Raw genomic sequence first — 22562 nt, forward strand, 5'->3', positions numbered from 1 at the left:
TTTTTTTTTTTTTTAAAGATTTTATTTATTTATTCGAGAGAGAGAGAGAATGAGAGACAGAGAGCATGAGAGGGAGGAGGGTCAGAGGGAGAAGCAGACCTCCCGCCGAGCCGGGAGCCCGATGCGGGACTCGATCCAGGGACTCGATCCAGGGACTCCAGGATCATGACCTGAGCTGAAGGCAGTCGCTTAACCAACTGAGCCACCCAGGCGCCCTTCATTGTCGTTCTTCTCTTGAGTTCTCATCTCCTGATAACGCCACGCTTACGCATTCTTCTCCAGTGCCTCAGGCTTTGACCCTGGTGCTTCTTGGTAAATGGAACATAGACCTAGGATCCTGCTGCACAGCGGACAGCACTAGTATACCCATCAGAGCACTGGCCCAGAAACACTGCTAGAAACCCAAACTGGTTCTGAAGTCCAGCTTTGTACTTGACTTTGAAAGTGTCTCTCAAAGAGCCTGTGTTTAAGGCAGTTTGCAGGGTGAAGGTAATTGGTTGGGGAGCTTGGAGCCTGCCTCTGCCCCTAACTAGCTGGAGGTCACTTCACCTAGTTAGATTATTTCTTGTACAAGAGGTCAGAGTTAAGTTATGTGACCTCCATGGATTTAAAGAAAAAAGAAAAGATTCTGTTATCTGTATCAGTAGAAAGGATTTTAGGGTACTATCCAGAAGCGTTTCTCAAAATTGATGAGAGAATTCTAAAGAAAAGTATAATTTTAATAAGGAGAATAGATACCTCTGATCTGAACATTGAGAAGGGAAAGAATGTGACTGCCCTTTAACAGTACAGAAGGGGGGCGCCTGGGTGGCTCAAATGGTTAAGCGTCTGCCTTCAGCTCAGGTCATGGTCCCAGGGTCCTGGGATCAAGTCCCGCATCGGGCTCCCTGCTCAGCGGGAGGCCTGCTTCTCCCTCTGCCTCTCTCTCTCTGTCTCTCATGAATAAATAAATAAATATCTTTAAAAAAAAAAAATTTAACAGTACAGAAGGAAGGAGAAAGAGTGAATTTTCCTGACATGGAGAAAGGTATTTTAAATTTCTGACTCTTACTATCTTTTTTTGTGCTGTTATCACCTAACAATTGCAATTTTTACATACAAAAGAAAAGTTCGCCTGTTAAAAAATATCAGCGTTGGGTGAGATTTGGAAGGGTCTGATCTAATCTTGAGCCTTATCCCTAAAAAAGGATCTCAGCAGTCTTCTCAAATAAGTACGTATTTATATCCGAGGGGGCAAATTGTAATTATACACAAATTTTCTAAATGCCACGCTCACTCTGCTAAAACATCGCTGTCATTTTTATACATACTATGGGAAACCAGTCCAGCTTACACAGGCACTGAAGGAATATTCAGTAGTATAGTTTTAAGTATAATTCGACATGGTCTGTTTCACACCAGCGCTCCATACAGACCCAGAACTATGTTGTCAGTGAATCTGAGAACAGTTCTTCCAAGCATTGTTGGTGTTTGCTGTGAATTAATTAAAATAGTATCCAGATGAGACATTGATGTAGCAGTCCTCTTTCTTGGTGTAGGATCTGTGTTTTATGAATGAAGTGCAGTGTCTTCATCCCAAAGATAATGACGCAAGCACTTAAATATTTAGAACTTTTAATATATGAGGTAGACAGTAAAATTTGAAATATACCTGAAAGGGGCGCCTGGGTGGCTTAGTCGTTAAGCGTCTGCCTTCGGCTCAGGTCATGATCCCAGGGTCCTGGGATCGAGCCCCGCATCGGGCTCCCTGCTCCGCGGGAAGCCTGCTTCTCCCTCTCCCACTCCCCCTGCTTGTGTTCCTGCTGTTGCTATCTCTCTCTGTCAAATAAACAAATAAAATCTTTAAAAAAAAAAAAGAAATATACCTGAAAGAGCAGACTTTGCTCATGTTTCTCTGCATGCTTAATCTCTGAGCTTGTGATCCGAGCTTGTCCACTGGGGGAAGTAAAGCTAATCTAGCAGTGGCACATTTTACCCCAGTGATGACCTGGGTTAATGTAGCTGATACACCTGTTTAGGTGGGTACCCCCTCGTTCCTTCACAACTTGATGTGTATGCTGTTATGCGCTCTTAGAAGAGACAGTCTTAAAAAGTAGAGAGAGCCCATTCTTGAATCAAAATAATATAAGTAGCTGTAGAATTCTGGCAGTCTTACCAATGCTAGCCTCTCCTCAAAGAGGGATTTTATTAATCTTGCCTTGTGAAATGATGAATATGCTCTTTGGTTATTTATATTAATCACAAAAGCTGAAGTGATAGGCACTGTTTGAGATAAAGTATTAACTTCATTTAATTATTTCTGTCTTTCCCGTGCCTGCTTCCCTACACAAACATGCGTGCCCATAGTAGGGCTTATGAACTTGGGATTTCTGTTTATCCCCATAATGTTTCCATAGGAGCCAGTACCCCAAAACTGATATCTTTTTTATGGATGTGGGCTTCCACAGGATAGTTCTCCGTACTCAAGAGTTCAATTTTATGCTGTTCTATTATGCTAGGAGGCCGTCTTAGGTGTTGGTGATTATTTTGATGTTTCACAACTCCTTGTCTTAGGACGTACAGAGTCAAGTATTAGAATTGCAAAAAGCGGGGCGCCTGGGTGGCTCAGTTGGTTGGGCGACTGCCTTCGGCTCAGGTCATGATCCTGGAGTCCCTGGATCGAGTCCCGCATCGGGCTCCCTGCTCAGCAGGGAGTCTGCTTCTCCCTCTGACCCTCCTCCCTCTCATGCTCTCTCTCTATCATTCTCTCTCTCTCTCAATAATAAATAAATAAAAATCTTAAAAAAAAAAAAGAATTGCAAAAAGCTGTGGTCTTCCAGTGTGGTAGGTAACAAAATTTTTCTATAAAGAACAAAACCATAAACATATTGGGCTTACATTTTGTCTGTCACAGCTACTCAACTGTGCCATTCTAGCTCAAAAGCAGCCATGTGTCATGCTCCAGTGAATGGGTGAATGAGCATGGAAGTGTTTCAAGAAAACTTTATTTACAGACACAGAGGGGGGACCAGATATGGCCTGTGGGCTGTGTCTTAGCAGTCGCTGTTCCAGATCATTTCCCTCACTTAGAGAGGAAGGAACTTACTCTTAGAGAGTGAAAGTACTTTTGTTAATGTCATAGGGAGTAGGAAGAGTCAGGACTGGAATCCAAATCTCCTGCTCCCCATCTAGGTCCAGAACCAGTTCTTTTTGTGTGTTTATTATTACACTTTTTATTGGTAGTAGGTGAAATACTATCTTCCTTTTATGTAGTTCTGAAGTGGAGAGAATTGTTACAAGTATCAATTAAAGCATTCACTAAAGTTTGGCTAATTCTATTTTTATGTTCCAACATGCTAAGTACAATATTAGAGACTACACAAAATGATCAGTGTACTTTCCTCATTCCAGTATACCACAGAACTTCTAGAGCTTTTCACATTAATTTAAAAAAGATTGCTTCTCAGAGACTCCCAGTACACAGACAGACACCAACACACACACACGCACACACACACACACACACTCGTCCAACAGGAATGTGTACATATGTTTGCCAAAACCTAGAAGGTTCGCTGTTCATAATAGCCTCAAACTGAAAACTATCTGAATGCCCATCAACAGAATGGATTGTTACATATTCGCAAAATGATATACCACACAACAGTTAGGGTTAATGTCCTACAATTGCATACACTTTGTGGAACAGAATAAGCCAGACTTACCAAGGGCGCACTGTGCTGTTAGAAGTTGGGCAACACTTGGTCGGGGGGATGATTAGAAGGGAGCTGGAGCTGGGGCGCCTAGGTGGCTCAGTTGGTTTAGCTTCTGACTCTCAGGTCATGATCTCAGGGTGGTAGGACGGAGTCCTTCATTGGGCTCTGCTCTGGGCGTGGAGCCTGCTTAAGATTCTCTCTCTCCCACTCCCTCTCTACCCCCCACCTCCCCTTCTCTTAAAAAAAGGGGGGAACTGGATGGGTTTCTGGGGTGCTGTTTCATAATCTAGGTATGATTTACTTGACCATTTTCAGTTTGGAAAATTCAGCTGTATACCTGTACACATGTGAAAATACGTATGTATATGTTCATGTGTGCTTTTCTGCCCACATTTTATATGTAAATCAAAGTTCGAATATTGTCTATAATATTAACTACCATTAATTTAGCATTTTTTATGTGCTAGAGCTATATTAAGCTCCATGTTATAGTTCCTTATTTGATGGAGCACAGACTGGTAAATCTGGAAAGCACATCTGAAATGAGAAAACTGGGTCCAACTAATGAGGAAACTGCCTGCCTGAGTCTCGTGGCAAGTTCTCGGGCACTTCCTGTGCTGACACTTCGGGGGCGATTCTCAGAGGTCCCTAACTGCTACTGCTTGCTCTGCAAAAACACATCCACTTTTGTGTTTTGTTTTGTTCTTTTTTTTGATGAGGTGCCATTTGAAAAATGAAATAGCTAAAAGCAAAAATTTATACATGGCAGTCTTCCCAACCAAATTGCTACAACTCTCCATTCCTTGGTCCATCGGTCGTCCTGGGACCACACCTTGAGAGTCAGTGATGGATAGAAGACATAGCTGTCTCTCTCCCAGCACTGGTTTATTTCAACACTCAGAATTTCCCACTGTAGACTTTATCTGATATCTAAGCCCAGTTTCATGCTAGAGGTGAAGATATTTACAAGTACTTTAAGAAACGAGAGGTGATTTGGAGAGCAGAGTTGGAATTCCAGGCATTCTTTATTGCTAACATAAGAAATGGTTGTGATATTAGCCATCTGTGCAACCTTGAGCAAGACCTTTTTTTTTTTTTTTTCCCAAGTCTGTAATGAAACAGTTACAAGAGTTGTCCTCTCTTAAGGTCCTTCCTCCTCTAAGATTCTCTGAATCTTCTCCAATAGTGGTCCTGGTAGAGGCAGCACACAGTGGCAGAAGATGCTGAGTTTAGAGACAAGAAGTTTCAGCTTTGTAAATAAAAGCCTGATACAAATAGAGATGATAATCTGGATAAAAGGGCAGGTTACATTTTGAAACCCTAATCTTTTACATACTCTTTTTTCATTAACCATCCATTTAACAAGAATTTATTGAGTACGTGCCAGATGCTGTGGTGTGCTTTTTTTTTTTTTTCCCTTTTCATTGGGGCTTAATTTCCTGTTGAAAAAGCCCCTTGGGTAATAGCAAATATTGTTTAAAGCATTGTGATTGCATGAGGTTGCACAGTACTTTATGTGCACAACATTGGTCTTCCTGGACAGTGAAGATTTGCTGATTCATCTTTATATTTTTTCCCCCGGTTTCTGTTTAGGTCCCCAAGCAAGAACTATTCTTATGCAATCAAGTTTGCCACAGGCTCAGCTGGCTTCAATATGGTAAGGAATAAAAAGTTCCTTGGTTTGTATAAAGTGGCTTAAATTGGTATGGCTTCATGGGTCTTTAGATTAATACCAATATTTATAGGTGGGGATGTAGGAATTATGCTTAATGTTCCAATGATCTGTGAAGATCACCTCTCTTACTCTTTCCCCTTTTTGATTTTGAAAAATACAAAAGCAGAGAGATTAATGAATTCTCTAACACACAGCTTATGGTAAGTCTCAGTTTGTGACTAGTCCTGGTTCTCCCCTCCTCCTTCCCGATTATTTTAAGCCAGATCTCAGTGATTATATCATTTTCATCTGCAAATATTTTAGCTTGTATTTCCAAAAGAGAGAGGGATTTTTTTCAAGAAGACTGTACTATCAGTAGTCCACCAAAAATGTTTAATAGTAAATCTTATCATTAAGTTAATCAGATAGTGATCAGATTCGTTAGATTGGCTCATAATTTTTTGTAGTTGACTTGTTCAAATCATGCAAATAAATCTATATTTTGCATCAGTTGGCTTAAGTGTTCTGTAAACTCCCCCATGTTCTCTGATCCCCCCAAAGAAGAAAAACCCAGATTGTTTATCCTGTAGTTTCTTCTAGTCTGTCTTTTGGTGGTTGCTTCCTTGTGTTAATTTATTCCTGGGTTTCCTGTGTATGGTTAATTGGATCTAGAGCAATGTTTCTACACTTCAACACGACTGACCCTTTGGGCCTGATAATTTTTTATTGTGGAGGGCTGTTCTGTGTATTGTAGATTGTTTAGTAGCATCTTTGGTCTCCACCTACTAGATGCCAGGGACATGACCCCCCATCTCCCGTTTTGACAATCAAAGATGTCTCCATGTATTGACAGATGTCCCTTGGGGTACAAAATCATCCCACTCATGAGAACCACTCATCAGATTCAAGTTTGATTTTTTTTGTTTTTGGCAAGACTACATCAGAGATATTGCAGTGTACTTTCATCAGAAGGCACATAAATGTCTATTTTGCAGTGATTTTTTTTTTCTTTTAGGGAGGAAGGGAGGGTGAGGGAGGGACAGAGGGAGAGGGGGAATCCTAAGCAGGCTCCACATCCAGCACAGACCCCAACATGCGGCTTGATCTCACAATGCTGAGATCATGACCTGAGCCAAAATCAAGAGTCAGATGTTTAACTGACTGAGCCACCCAAGCGCCCCTGTTTTGTAAGGATTTTTCATAGCTTTTGATTACTTTATTTTATTTTATTTAAAGATTTTATTTATTTATTTGACAGAGACAGAGACAGCGAGAGCAGAAACACAAGCAGGGGGAGTGGGAGAGGGAGAAGCAGGCTTCCTGCTGAGCCGGGAGCCCGATGTGGGACTCGATCCCAGGACCCTGGGATCATGACCTGAGCCGAAGGCAGTTGCTTAACCAATTGAGCCACCCAGGCGCCCGCTTTTGATTACTTTAATTGCATGAATCGAGGTTCATGATTTTGCCATAGGATACGGTTGCTTCATAAGTGGTCACTCTCTAGTTCTAGTTCCTTCACCCATCCTGGTTCATTCTGCTTTGTATTAAAGGGTCTTCCTTTGAAATATAATAATAATAGACCAGGTAATAAACATAATAGACCAGTTAATATGACACATCCAGATCTCTTAAGTCTGGGTATGTACCAGTATCCTAGGACCTTCTGAAATGTAAACTTGAGATCTAACATTTATGGAGGTTGATTGGTAGTTTATTAGGTGTTCTCGTGACACTAGAGTATATTGAAATGCTTCAGTATCTCATTTATAACCTGCCTTCTTTGAAAAAAAATACTTAAGTCTTCTCCTACTTGAATGGTATTATATTCCCTTTCTATACAATAGAAAGATATTTTAATTGTTTACAGCCATTATTTAGGCAAGTATGGGGGGAAAAGAATCCCACCTGCCTTCTAATTGAATTTGCCGGGGAGTTGCTGTAGTGGGGGATGGGAAGGAGGAGACGATGAGGAAGAACAGGCAGGATTCTGGCATCTGGAAAATACAAAGCTCAAGGGACAGAAAAGAAATCATTGGTTGCCAGGGTCTGTGGGCAAGGCAAGGGGGTGACTAAGAAATGCAGGGGAATTTTGCGTGGTGATGGAACTGTTCTATATATTGTGATACACGACTGAATTCAGTTATGCAACTGAATCTGTCAAAACTTGCAGAACTGTACTCTAGAAAGGGCAAATGTCACTGTATGGACATTACACCTTTAATAAAAACTGGTTTATGCCACCCAAGGAAATTTCAGATTTAAGAGGAATTTCTTGATTTTATGGCATCAGCAAAGCCAGTTTCCCAATGTAGTATCTGTCTTGTTGGCATTCTGGTGAACGTCTTTGTTGTCTTGCATCCTCTTTTGGTGTCCAGAAATGATTAAGTACAATCCCATTCTTAGACTTGCTGGAAAAATCTGTTTATTCTCATTAACTACCAGGGCAAGTTGATTATGAGGAATGGTAGCCACTGAATCTTGAGACTAAGGAGCAGCAAATATCTTGACTCCGGCTGAAGGCCATAAAGATCCACCCTTGTAGGTCTAGGTCAGCAGTTAGCAAGCTAACCTAAATGAGTAGAACTTGGCCTGCACCTGTGTTTGTAAATGAGGTTTTATGCCCATTTATTTATGTATCTATGGCTGCTTTCTTGCCAAAAGGGCAGAATTCAGTGTGATAGAGACCATGTCTTGTAAAGCTTAAATGTTTACTATCTGACCCGACAGTTTGCTGAGCATAGTGTTTAAAGACACACAGAATGTGAGTATGATACATTTTAAATGGGCTGGCAAGGCTTGAGAAGAGTATAATCATAGTTAACATTTGCTGAATGCTGAACACCATCCCAACGATTTGGATTGTTTCATTTTATCTTTGCAGCAGTACTATGAAATAGGTACTATTTTTATAAACCGAGGCACAGAGAGACTCAACTGGCCTAGAGTCGGAATAAGGAAACAGAACATTTCAATCACTTGTGAATAGTAACACACATGCATTTTCATGACACTAGAACATGGTTAACTTTTTGTTGAATAGGAATCTTTCTGACATTGATCAAGATGGAAAACTCACAGCAGAAGAATTTATCTTGGCTATGCACCTAATTGATGTCGCTATGTCTGGCCAACCACTGCCACCTATCCTGCCTCCAGAGTACATTCCACCTTCCTTTAGGTAAGGAACCTTTGGCTCTTACAAGAAATTGTGGATTTGCTATGTGAATTTCAAACTGGGTTTTGTTGGCTGTGTCTCTCTTAGTCACTTTCATTCCTGTCAAGTAAATGAGATATCCATGAATTCAAGAAAGTGTTCTTATCTAGGTCCTGTGTTAATCTTGGGCCTATTCTGTTCTCTTTTTTTTTTTTAAGATTTATTTATTTATTCATTTATTTGACAAAGAGAGAGAGACACAGCGAGAGAGGGAACACAAGCAGGGGGAGTGGGAGAGGGAGAAGCAGGCTGCCCACTCAGCAGGGAGCCCGATGCGGGCCTTGATCCCAAGACCCTGGGATCATGATCTGAGCCGAAGGCAGAAGCTTAACGACTGAGCCACCCAGGCACCCCGGGCCTGTTCCATTCTTTAAAATAGTTAGAGTCTATTAGTAAAACATCAAAAGGTTGTCGATTTTTGTACCCATCTATCTCATCAAAGTTCACCAAAAATTTTAACAAAGTAAAACCATATTAACCTGTGCATAGAAACTAAGGCAGGGAGATTCTGCCTGTGAATTCTACACACTGGTTAGGTAACAAGATACGGGCAATGTAGAAATTATCATCAGGAAGCTAATTAAAGAAAATTATCCTGGTCTGAAACACAGTTTCAGTGGAGTTGTCAAGAAAGTAGACCAAGGTCCAGTTGGGAGGAATGTGACTGGTCTACCTTCACACACTGCACACCTCCCCTCTCAGACAACAACGTCTCACGGCTTTAACTTTACAAGACAAATATGAAATCTTACAAGCACAGAGAGCAGAAAAAGAAAGAAAAGTAAGAATTTCTGTCCTGTTTCCTCAAAGACCGGGGTGGGGGTGGGGTGGCTTGTGTGCAGAGATCCCCATAAAAGTAAGAGAAAGTGTGCCGTGGCTGTCAGTGTGTACGTGGAGCGAGCCGAGAAATCTGTGGCTGTTGGAAGAAACCGTAGCTGGGCAGTGTTTCTGCGGTCTGACAGCTGCATGGATCACTGTAAGAGACGCAAGACTGGAAGCTGATAGAAAAGCATTGACGAAAAGGTAGATTGCTTTAAAAGAGCAAGGTTGGGGTGCCTGGGTGGCTCAGTCAGTTAAGCGGCTGCCTTCGGCTCAGGTCATGATCCCAGGGTCCTGGGATCGAGTCCCGCATCAGGCTCCCTGCTTAGTGGGGAGCCTGCTTCTCCCTCTCCCTCTGCAGCTTCCCCCTGCTTGTGCTCTGTCTAATAAATAAGTAAAATCTTTTTTCCCACAATTGCAGACGAGTTCGATCTGGCAGTGGTATATCTATCATCAGCTCAACGGCAGTCGATCAGAGGTTACCAGAGGAACCGGTTTTAGAAGAGGAACAGCAACAACTAGAGAAGAAATTACCTGGTAAGGCAGTCTTTATATTTGACATCATATTAGAGATGTTCTACCTCTCAGGCAACGATGGAGGTAAAACTAAATTTAGCTTCTGGCATTCTTGCTGTGTTCCTTTAACTGACCTTAGTCCGAAAGGACACACTCTTAATATGCTTTTGGATTTGCATATATGTAGAGAAATAAGAACATTATGTACTTTGCTAATGCGCCCTTGTTCTAACTTTTAAATTGAAATCTGATTATTTACCACTATACAAAAATTTCATAAATGTTATTTATAAAACAGTCAAAATTGGTAAACCTTCATGGTGTTTGCTCAATACCAGCAGTGTAGAAATAGAATGTGAAATTCCCTACTGTTATTTTCTGATGTTGTTATAAGAGAATTGGAAACTCTTTAATGACAGAAAGCTATTTTAAATTTAATATGAACCTATTTTTAAAAATCCTCATTTGCAATGATAAACCCATCACACTATTAAAATATTCTAAGGTGGCTATGGATTATTAATGATGAGATGATAATTGATACTGTGAAGCTAATGAAATTTATTATGGACTCTCTTTATATTAAATACTTTGTCCGTGTCATGTAGCTGCATTTAAAGTGCTCAGTGGTTAACTGACCTGCTCAGGACACTAGCTCTTCCAGTTTCCTCTTTAAACTAAATTAGTTTTTGTTCACTGATAAACTTATTATTAAAAATGTTCTTGGGGGTGCCTGGCCCAGTTGGTTAAGAATCTGCCTTCGGCTCAGGTCATGATCCTGGAGTCTGGGATCGAGCCCCGCATTGGGCTCCCTGCTTAGCAGAGTCTGCTTCTCCCTCTCCCTCTGCCACTCCCCCCTGCTTATGCCCTCTCTCTGTCCATTTTAAATAAATAAATAAAATCTTAAAAAAAAAAAAGAAAGAAAGAAGAAAGAAAGAAAGGAAAGAAAGAAAGAAAATGTTCTTGGGGTGCCTGGGTTGCTCAGTTGGTTGAGTATCCAACTCTTGGTTTTGGCTCGGGTCATGATCTCACGAGTCGTGGGAGTGAGACCCGCATCAGCCTCTGCACTCAGTGGGGAGTCAGCTTGAGATTCTCTCCCTCTGCCCCTCCCACTGCTCTCTCTCTCTCTCAAAAAAAAAAAAAATCTTAAAAAAAAAAAAACCAAAAAAGAAAATGTTCTTTATGCAAAGCTATGTGTTGAGTACAGTGAAGAATTTAAATATTAAAAATGTGGTCCCTACCTTCTAGAAAGTTATAATATGATTGAGGATTTAGGGCATCCATATAAACAATCATCAAAGCAGTATATAAGTGCAATAAATCCCTAAAGACAGTATCACAGATGCACAGCAGAGCTACTTACACTGGTTGGCATAGGCTGGAAAGGCTGGATCTCTGGAGGAGTCACAGTTGTGTTGAGACTGAAGATTGAATAGGGTCATTACAAGTGGAAAGGAATAACATTTCAAGATGATAATAATGGGAATGAGTGGGAATGAAGTCTCAAAGGCAAATAAGGACAGGAATCCTTTGAATTTGCGATTTTCTTTTCCTCTTGGTGGTAGACATTCATTTAGAGTTCTGAACAGGAAGTGACATCATCAGAGATTTGTGTTCATTCGTTCCTTCCTTCAGTAGCCATTTATTATTTGCCGCCTATGTAGCAGAAATAGGGCCAGATATTGGAACTAAGATGTGTAGGGACTTTCAGGTATTTTTTAAAAGGTAAAATTCACATAACAGAAAATTGATCATTAAAAAATACACAGTTCAGTGGCTTAGTTTGGGCTGCCATAATAAAATGCAGCAGTCTGGGTGGCTTGAATAGCAGGGTGAATTTCTCACCGTTCTGGAGGCCATTAAGTCTGAGATCAGGGTGCCATCCAATTTGGTTCCTGGTGAGGCTCTTTCTGGCATGCAGATGGTGGCCTTCTTTTATATCCTCATATCACTTTTCCTTGATATGAACACATGGGAAGAGAGAAGTAGAGGTAGTTCTCTCTTCCTCGTTTTGAGACTCATCCACACTGTACCATGTATCATTATTTCATTCCTTTCTGTGCTTGAGGGGACTTTCAGTTTTAAGGTCACCTAGTGAAATGGATGCTGCCTTCTGCAATCACGAAAGTAGCAAGAAGGAAAAGAAAACCAAAACACACTTGCCGTGTTTCATGTCTAATCCATAACTGTAATGTGTGAGGAATGTCTTTCTAAAGCAGTGAAGGCCAAATGGGGAATGTGGGGAGAAGCCAAGAAAGGATGCTCACAGCTACCGATCTCAAGACAAAGTATGAAGTGACAGTTCTTGTAATAGAGAACAATGGGAATGGCGTGCTACACAGGCGGGTGATGCAAGCTTCTCTTGCCCGGGGTGGTTCTGAGGGAGAAGCATGTGAGGCAAACACGAAATTGAAGGGACACCGCTGAAAACATAAGGGACGTGGAGGTTGGGATTTTTTTTTTTAATATTTTATTTATTTATTTTGAGAGGGAAGGAAAAAGAGAAAGAGAGTGAGCAGGTGCATGCATGAGCTGGGGTTGGGGGTAGTGCGGAGGGAGAGAGAGAGAATCTCAAGGAGACTCATGCTGAGCGTGGAGCCCGACATGGGTCTTGACCCCACGAACCTGAAATCATGACCTGAGCCGAAATCAAGAGTCAGATGCTCAACCGACTGTGCCACACAAGAGCCCCAGGATTTTTTTTTTTCTTTTAAAAGGAAAATTAAGTGGTTGTAAACAGAATGCTAGCAAGGATTAGAGAAAAAATGATTGGCCTGAGAAATAAGGCTAAAATTCATAATTGGTGTTCTCAAAGAAGGAAACTGAAAAATGGAGTAGAAAAAATTGTTTATTGAATGTGATCTCCATACTGATTAGGACATAGTTTGAAACACAGGATACTCACCTTCCTACCTCTGCTTTCAGAAATTGTCTTATTTGTTTAAATAGAAGACACATCAGCACAGTTACCAACTAAGAGGAGAAAGGTAGGGTGGGGGAGATTCATGGTGCAGGGGAGATGGGGGTCAGTTACTCAATCAAGGTGATGGAGAAGGAAAAGCATAGAGTAATAGGGAGGGAAAGGAGGTTGGTGGTGATGCAGAGCTGTTTTAGGAAGATTATAAGTGGGGGAGGGGAGAGTATGTTAGCAAATAATTTAGGATTTTTTAAAACTGAGGTAAAATTGGTATATAGTAATAGTTTCAGGTGTACAGCATAATTCAATACTGCGAACGCTGCAAAGTGATTACTACACTTAAGTGTAGTTTTACCATCTGTCATTATACAGTTAATCCCCTTCACCCTCTCCGCCCACCCTCAAACTCCCTTTCCCTCTGATAACCACCATTCTGTTTCCGTATCTGAGTTTTGTTTTTTAGATTTCATATGTAAGTGAAATCATATGCTGTATGGCTTTGTCTGTTTGACTTATTTTACTTAACATAATACCCTCAGGGTCCATCCATGTTGTTGCAAATGGCAAGATTCCCTTCTTTTTTGTGGCTGAATAATAATGCGTGTGTGCATGTACCCCATTTTCTTTATCCAGTCATCCATCGATTCACACTTAGGTTGTTTCCATGTCTTGGCTATTGGAAACAATGCTGTAATGATCTTTTCGAATTGATGGGTTTATTTTCTTCGGGTAAATACCCAGAAGTAGAATAGGTGGTAGGTGGGTCATATGGCAGTTTTTGTTTGTCTGTTTAATTTTTTGAGGGACTTCTATACTGTTTTTCTGTAGGGGCTGCACCAGTTCACATTCCTAACTGGGAGGGTTCCCTTTTCTCCAGTCTCTCCAATACTTGTTATTTCTTGGCTTTTTGATAATAGTCATTCTGACAGGTGTGAGATGACCTCTCATTGTGGTTTTGATTTGCATTTGCCTGATGATGAGTGATGAGCATGTTTTCCTGTGCCTGTTGGCCATCTGTGTGGCCTCTTTGCAAAAATGTTTATTCAGATCCTCTTCCCATTTATTTATTTATTTATCTGTTTTTAAAATTTATTTACATAATCTCTCATCCAGTGTGGGGCTTGAACTCATGACCCTGAGATCAAGAATCGCATGCTCCTCTGAGCCAGCTGGGTGCCCCCTAATTTTGGATATTAGCCTGTTATCAGATATATGATTTGCAAATTTCTTTTCCCGTTCAGAAGGTTGGCTTTTTATTTTGTTGATGGTTTCCTTTGCTGTGAAGAAGCTTTATAGTTTGACATAATCCCATGTGTTTGTTTTTACTTTTATTGTTACTGCCTTTGGAGTCCGTTCCAAAAAGCAGTGTTCCATCAGCACTGTCGGTGAGTTTACTGCCTATGTTTTCTTCTAGGAGTTTTATGCTTTAGATCTAACATTTATGTCTTTAATCTGTTTTGAGCTAATTTTTGTGCCTGGTGTGAGAAGAAAGTGGTCCAGTGTCATTCTTTTGCATGTGGTAGGTGTCTAGCACCATTTATTGCAAAGACTTTTCTTTTCCCATTGTATATTCTTGCCTTATTTGTTGTAAATTAATTGACCATTTAAGCATGGGTTTGTTTCTGGGCTCTCTGTTCTGTTCCATTGATCTGTATCTGTTTTTATGCCAATAATATTGTTTTGATTACTATAGCTTTGCAGTGTAGTTTGAAATCAGGGAGCATGATAGCTCTAGATTTGGTCTTCTTTCTCTCAAGACTGCTTTGGCTATTTGTGATCTTTTGTGGTTCCATATAAATTTTAGGATTATTTTAGTTCTGTGAAAAATGCCACTGGAATGACAGGAACTGCATTGAATTTATAGCTTGCTTTGGTTAGTGTGGACATTTTAATGATATTATTTCTTCCAGTCTGATTCTGATCATGGAATACTTTTCCATTTAATTATGTCTCAGTTTCTTTCATCCCCGGCGTCTTAGAGGTTTCAGTATACAGGTCTTTCCCCATCTTGGTTAAATTTATTCCTAGGTATTCTTTTTTTTTAAATTAATTTATTTTTATTAACATATAATGTATTATTTGTGATTTTTATTTTATTTACTAACATATAATGTATTATCTGTGATTCATCAGTCTTATACAATTCGCAGCATTCACCGTAGCACATACCCTCCCCAGTGCCCATCACCCTGCCACCCCATCCCTCCCACCCTCCTCCACTCCAGCAACCCTCAGTTTGTTTCCTGAGATTAAGAGTCTCTTATGGTTGTCTCCCTCTCTGATTTCGTCCTGTTTCATTTTTCACTCCCTTCCCCTATGATCCTCTGCCTTGTTTCTCAAATTCCACATATCAGCTAGATCATATGATAATTGTCTTTCTCTGATTGACTTATTTCACTTAGCATAATATCCTCTAGTTCCATCCATGTCGTTGCGAATGGCAATATTTCATTTTTCTGATGGCTGCATAATATTCCATTGTATATATATACCACATCTTCCTTATCCTTTCATCTGCCGATGGACATCTTGGTTCTTTCCATAGTTTGGCTATTGTGGACATTGCTGCAATAAACATTGGGGGTGCACGTGCCCCTTCGGATCACTACATTTGTATCTTTGGGGTAAATACCCAGTAGTGCAATTGCTGGATGGTATGGTAGCTCTATTTTCAACTTTTTGAGGAACCTCCATACTGTTTTCCAGAGTGGCTGCACCAGCTTGCATTCCCACCAGCAGTGGAAGAGGGTTCCCCTTTCTCCGCATCCCCGCCAACATTTGTCGTTTCTTGACTTGTGAATTTTAGCCATTCTGACTGGTGTGAGGTGGTATCTCATTGTGGTTTTTTTTTTTTTAAAGATTTTTTATTTATTTATTTGAGAGAGAGAATGAGAGAGAGAGAGAGAGCATGAGAGGGGGAGGGTCAGAGGGAGAAGCAGACTCCCTGCCAAGCAGGGAGCCCGATGCGGGACTCGATCCCGGGACTCCAGGATCATGACCTGAGCCGAAGGCAGTCGCTTAACCAACTGAGCCACCCAGGCGCCCTCATTGTGGTTTTAATTTGTATTCTTTGATGCCATCGTATGTGGGATTGTTTTCTTAATTTCTTCCGATCGTTCATTATTAGTCTATAGAAATGCAACCAATTTCTGTATATTGATTTTGTATTCTGCAGTTTTACTCAATATTTGTTCTAAACGTTTTCTGGTGTCAAAAAAAAATAAAAGTTTTTGGTGTCGTGGCGCTTCTGCGTGAGGCACGGGCAGGTCGGAAGCTTCGGGAGCTCTGCTTTGCGTTTATACTCCACCTCTCCAAGGTGCCTGAATTGTCCTTTGAAAAGAGTATGTTGCGAATCATGACTTCCCAGCATCTTCCTGCTTCTCGTTTTCAAGTAACGTTTGAGGATAAGAAGCGTGAGAATTTCGAGCGCGGCAGTCTGGAGCTGGAGAAGCGGAGACAAGCGCTGCTGGAGCAACAGCGGAAGGAGCACGAGCGCCTGGCGCAGCTGGAGCGCGCCGAGCAGGAGCGCAAGGAGCGGGAGCGCCACGAGCAGGAGCGCAAGCGGCAGCTGGAGTTGGAGAAGCAGCTGGAAAAGCAGCGGGAACTGGAACGCCAGAGAGAGGAGGAGAGGAGGAAGGAAATCGAGAGGCGCGAGGTAAGGCGCTGTGGGGCCCACGATGGGCGCGTGTGCTCTTGCGCCCTTCTTTTTTTTTTTTAACTTTTTTTTTAAGATTTTATTTACTTATTTATTTATTTATTTATTTATTTATTTATTTATTTATTTATTTATTTATTTTTAAGATTTTATTTATTCATTTGAGACAGAGAGAATGAGAGACAGAGAGCATGAGAGGGAGGAGGGTCAGAGGGAGAAGCAGACTCCCCGCCGAGCAGGGAGCCCGATGCGGGACTCGATCCCGGGACTCCAGGATCATGACCTGAGCCGAAGGCAGACGCTTAACCGACTGAGCCACCCAGGCGCCCTAAAGATTTTATTTATTTGACAGAGAGAGACACAGCGAGAGAGGGAACACAAGCAGGGGGAGTGGGAGAGGGAGAAGCAGGCTTCCTGCAGAGCAGGGAGCCCGATGCGGGGCTCGATCCCAGGACCCCGGGATCATGACCTGAGCCGAAGGCAGACGCTTAACGACTGAGCCACCCAGGCGCCCCATCTTGCCGCCCTTCTTCCCTAAGTATTCAAGTAATCGATTAACACGGTCCTCTTTTTTCTTTGTATAGTTCGCTAGTTTTAGTTTAGTCACAGAGTTGGGCGACCATCGCCACTGTCTAATTCCAGAGCAGTGTCCTCACCCCAAGAAGAAATTCCAGACCCATAAAGCAGTTACTCCCCAGCCCTCAGCAGCCACTGACTGACTTCCTGTCTCTACGTGTTTGCCTCTTGCGGACATTTCATAGAAATGGAATGCTACGACGTGTGACCTTTTGTGGCTCGTTTCCACTTAGCATGTTATCAGTACTTCATTCCTTTTTATGAATGAAGAATATTCCATGACACAGACAGACCACATTATAGTTATCCATTCATCAGTTGATGGACGTTTGAGTTGTTTTCGACTTTGTTGACTATTATGAATGATGTTGCTAAGAACATTCAGGGTCAGGCTTTTGAGAATACAGTCTCGTACCAAACCACTGATACTAGTTAAGAGTTTTTCAGGGGCGCCTGGGTGGCTCAGTCATTAAGCGTCTGCCTTCAGCCTTGGGTCGTGGTCCTGGGGTCCGGGGATCAAGCCCCGCATCGGGCTCCCTGCTCAGCGGGAAGCCTGCTTCTCCCTCTTGCACTCCCCCTGCTTGTGTTCCTGCTCTATCTCTGTCAAATAAAAATAATAATAATAATAAAATTTTTTAAAAAAAGAATTTTTCAGACTTTTTTTCTCTACATTTATATATGTATGTGGAAATATTAAAGGTCATCTGGTGGAGATGTTGGGGGTTTAGTGCAGTTTTTTCTTTTTTTTTAAGATTTTATTTATTTATTTGACAGAGACACAGCGAGAGAGGGAACACAAGCAGGGGGAATGGGAGAGGTTGAGAAGCAGGCTCCCCGCAGAGCGGGGAGCCCGACGCGGGACTCGATCCCGGGACTCCAGGATCATGACCTGAGCCGAAGGCAGTCGCTTAACCGACTGAGCCACCCAGGCGCCCTAGTGCAGTTTTTTCTTAACCCCTGTAACGGGATTGTACTAATTATATTATTCCCTGCCCCCTTTTCTCCACTTTAAAAAAAATATGTATAGGAAATCTTCAGTATATTTGAGGGAAAGACTCATAAATTTGGTGCCATCCCTGGATAGGGACTAAGCCGATCTTTCGTCTGAATTTCCAACTTTAGAATATTGCTGCAGAATCAGTGCCATGATTCTTTTGTGTGAATGAAATATATTTTACATACGAGAGATTTTTCTTTATAAAAACACAATGCTTTGGTTTCATCTCCTGTTGTTGCTTCAGAAAACTTAGAGGAGTAAGCCTTCGTATTCAGGGAGACACACACAGATACTAACAGGGTTTTAATTCCCGGAATGGACAGCCAAAAGATAGACCACTTTCCCTTTCTCAATGTTTTGCTCTGTTTTGATTTTTTGAAGACACTTCGGAGTATTTAGTCAGAATCACTTAATAGTCATTTACCATGTGCCAGGCATCCATAGTCCATAGAGTAGTTATAGATAGGTACTTCACTGTCCTCAGGCCCAAAGGGTAGTTGGAGGACAGGTACATAAGAAGTAATTACAGTAAAGAGTGCCAGGTGGGGGCACTGGGTGGCTCAGTTGGTTAAGCATCTGCCTCCCGCTCAGGTCATGATTTCGGGGTCCTGGGATCGAGCCCCGAGTCGGGGAGCCTGCTTCTCCCTCTGCCCTTCCCCCTGCTCATGCTCTCTCTCTCTCAAAAATAAAAAAATCTTAAAAAAAAAAAAAAAAGAAAGGAAAAAAGAGTGCCAGGTGCTCTGGATGTGTACTTTTCCCAGCAGCCATCAGAGTCAGCTTAAAAGAGAGTGGTCATTGCCACAGAAATTATGGAAGCTCCTGTGGTAAAAAGAAAATGAATGATTAGGGGAGAGGGGGATCAATAAACTTTTAAAACTTGAGATGAGTAATTTCTCATTTGATAGAAGAAAGTTTTTATTTTGGGGGTATTTTTTGTTTTTGCTTTTTTGTTCTGGGGTTTTAGTGGACTAGATTAAAGACATTTTTCTTGCTCCTTATAAGTCAGTAAATGAGGAAGAACAGTTTTCTTTTTATCACTTCAAACATTCTTGAAGGCATAAACAATCGAATTCCAATGATGAAATGAATCCTGTCTGTCCTCATCTTATCTGACTATAATAGCTTTTCTAAATATTCTCTTTTTGCCATAGAAGGAATACTATGTTTGTGTAAATTTTGTTTTGCTATTTTGTAATAGAAGCTTTTGCAATGTGTAACATTTTATCCCTAAAACAAAAGACTTCCTGGATGTTACATTTATTAAGTGACATTGTATCATGTCAGGAATAAAAAAATTAATAAGTTGTCTGTTTGTAAATGCCACAGGCTGCAAAGCGAGAACTTGAAAGGCAACGACAACTTGAATGGGAACGGAATCGAAGACAAGAACTACTCAATCAAAGAAACAAAGAACAAGAAGACATAGTTGTACTGAAAGCAAAGAAAAAGACTCTGGAATTTGAATTAGAAGCTCTAGTGAGTCAAGTTTGATTATGCTTTGGGACTACAGTTGAACCTTGAACAACATGGGGCTTATGGGCACAGATCCTATGCAGTCAGAATGCTTTGTGTAACTTTTGACTCCCCTAAAACTTAACTGCTAGTAGCCTACTGTGGACCAGAAGCCTTACTGATAACATAAAAAGTGAATTGACACATATTTCATATGTTATATGTATTATATACTGTATTCTTACCATAAAGTTATAAGTAAGAAAATGTGAATAAAGTCATAAAGAAGCGAACATACATTTACAGTAGTGTACTGTTATTTATTGACAAAAATCCATGTGTAGCTGGACCCGTGTAGTTCTAACTCATGTTGGTCAAGGGTCAACTGTTTACTACCTCTGAACCATTAGAAATGGTAATAATAATAATTATTTTTCACCTGTTAAAGAATGATAAAAAGCATCAACTAGAAGGAAAACTTCAAGATATCAGGTGTCGATTGACCACACAAAGGCAAGAAATTGAGAGTACAAACAAATCCAGAGAGTTGAGAATTGCTGAAATCACCCACCTACAGCAACAATTACAGGTGAGAAAATACATCCCTTAAATGCTTTTAGGGTTACAAGCCCTGCTTTTCCTCTCATTCATTTCACTCATTTATTCTTACAAGCACCCAGCATCTACCATGTACTCGGTGCTGGGAAGGGAAGATGAAGTAGACAAAAGTCTGAAAAGTAGGCTGTCGAGTAAACAAATTCAACACACATTTGCTGAGCACTGCTGTGTACCAACCAGGGGCTCTCGGAGGCACTGAGGGTCCAGCAGTGAACAGGAGATACAAGAACCCCGCCTTCATGGAGCTAACCTTCTATTTGCGGGCAGACAGACACTAAGAAGAAAGGTCAAGTGCGTCCTCTATTAGAGTTTGAAAAGTGCTCCGGAGAGTGAATCGGAAAGAGTCCTGGGGAGAAGGAGGGTGGTAGGTTTTTGTTTTGTTTTGTTTTGTTTTTTTTAAGTAATCTCGACACCCAATGTAGGGCTTGAACTCATAACCCCAAGATTGAGAGTTGCACACTCCACTGACTGAGCCAGCCAAGAGCCCCGAGGGCAGTATTTTTACTTTTATTATTTTTTTAAGATTCATTTATTTGTTCCTTCATTCATTTAGGGGTGGGGACAGAGGGAAAGACTCTCAAGCAGACTCCCCACTGAGCATGGTTCCTGACCAGGGCTCGATCTCATGACCCCGAGATTATGACCTGAGGTGAAACCAAGAGTTACGGACGCTCAACCGACTGAGCCCCCCAGGCATCCCATGGAGCACAGTATTTTAAATTAAGTGGTGAGGTCCCAGCTGAGCAAAGACTTGAAAGAGAAGCAGCTAAGTGGTGTGGCTGTCTGGCAGAGCAAGGTGAGGGTGGAGAGACAGCAGCGTGAATGTTGTGACATTGTACCCTGTGTTTGGGATGTGGATAGAGCAAGGAGACCAATGTGGTTGCAGTTGGCGGGGACTGGATTGTGGAGGACCTATAGTTCACTCATGAGACTGGCTTTACTCTGATCGTCGCAATAAAGAGGTGCAGTTCATTATTCTAGGGGGAGTATCAGAGATGGATGGTGAATAGTTGGGAACATAATGGAATGTTATACGCAGTTCTGCTTTCATTTTATTATGTATCCAAAGTTGACCACCAAGTTGCCATAATATCACCTGGCTTAGTTTCACTTATTGAGCTGGGAGGTGGGGAACATCAAATTCATGTAGGTACTATTCTGCATATCATCATGAAAGATGACCATTTTTGAAGTTTGTGATTTTTCTCAGCCTGATGATGTTGAGATTTATCCATATTTCTGAGCAAATCAGTAGTTTGTTTCTTTTTATCACTGAGTAGTATTTCCCTGTTTAGCCATTCACCTGTTGATTGACATTTAGGTTCTTTCCAGTTTGGGACTTTTGTGTAAAGACTGCAATGAGTATTTAATTACAAGTCTTGATGTGGAAATATGTTTTATTTCTCTTGGTTTAATTTTAGGAGTGGCATTAATGTGTCATATAAATATATGGTTAACCCTATAGGAAACTGTCAAAACTGTTTCCAAGGTGGTTGTACCATTTTACATTCTCCCCAGCAGTGTGTGAGTGCTTCAGTACTATGTTGACTAGAAGTGGTAAGAGTCTTGATCTTAAGGGGAAAGCATTCAATTTCTGACCATTAAGTATGGTGTTAACTATAGTTTTTTTTAGATGCTCTTAATCAAGTTAGGGATTTTCCTCCTGTTCCTTTTTTGCTGAGGGTTTTTTAAATCATGAATGGATATTGAGTTGGGTCATGATTTTTTTTTTCTGCATCTACTGAGATGTTTACATGTTTTTTCTCTTTATTTTGTTCATATGGTGATTTACATTGACTGAAATTTGAATGTTAAGCCAACCTTCCATTCCTGAGATAAGCCATACTTGATCATGGTGTCTTTCCATTTAAAAAAATATTTTACTTGATTCAATATGCTATTATTAAATGTCTTTTAATTTAAATTCTTGAAAGATATTGGTTTATAGTTTTCTTGTAATGTCCTTATCCTGTTTTGGTATCAGGGTAATAAATAAGAAAATAGTGGGAGAGTATTCCTTCCTCCTCTATTTTCTAAAAATGTGTTGAAATGGTATTTTTCCTTTAAATTTTCGTTCATCAGTGAAGCCATCTGGGCCTGGAGTCTTTCTTGTGGTAGGATTTTAATAGCAAAATGTAGTTAGTAGATCTAGGGTTGTTCAGATTTTCTGTTTCTTCTTGAGTCTGATGATTTGTATCTTACAGTGAATTTTTTCATTTCATCTAAATTGTCAAATTTATTTGTATAGAGTTGATTACAATATTCTGTTAGTTCTTTGCAAGTCTGTAGTATCTGTAGTGATGTCACTTCTTTCATTCCTGATCATGGGAATTCGTATCTCCTTCCCCCTTCAACATTTCCTCTTTACCTTCCTCTCCTTCCCCCTCCTCCTTTTCTCCATCAGTCTAGCTAGAAGTTTATTGATTTCATTGATTTTTTTTTAAAATAA

At 40.9% G+C, this 22562-nt stretch overlaps 1 protein-coding gene across 4 annotated transcripts in view; it reads left to right on the forward strand.

Annotated features, from left to right (window-relative positions):
- Positions 1-22562, forward strand: part of ITSN1 (intersectin 1) — a 212080-nt gene that overhangs the window by 93737 nt on the left and 95781 nt on the right. For all 4 annotated transcript variants that reach the window (XM_035017643.1, XM_035017639.1, XM_035017640.1 and 1 more), the window contains exons 9-14: positions 5289-5352; positions 8390-8527; positions 9804-9919; positions 16208-16470; positions 19370-19519; positions 19944-20084. In XM_035017643.1, coding sequence (XP_034873534.1) covers positions 5289-5352; positions 8390-8527; positions 9804-9919; positions 16208-16470; positions 19370-19519; positions 19944-20084 — 872 coding nt within the window. The remainder of the gene's footprint in view (positions 1-5288; positions 5353-8389; positions 8528-9803; positions 9920-16207; positions 16471-19369; positions 19520-19943; positions 20085-22562) is intronic.

The sequence above is a fragment of the Mirounga leonina genome, unplaced genomic scaffold, assembly GCF_011800145.1.
Source record: "Mirounga leonina isolate KUSES-001 unplaced genomic scaffold, KU_Mleo_1.0 Mir_172, whole genome shotgun sequence".
Classification (NCBI taxonomy): domain Eukaryota; kingdom Metazoa; phylum Chordata; class Mammalia; order Carnivora; family Phocidae; genus Mirounga; species Mirounga leonina.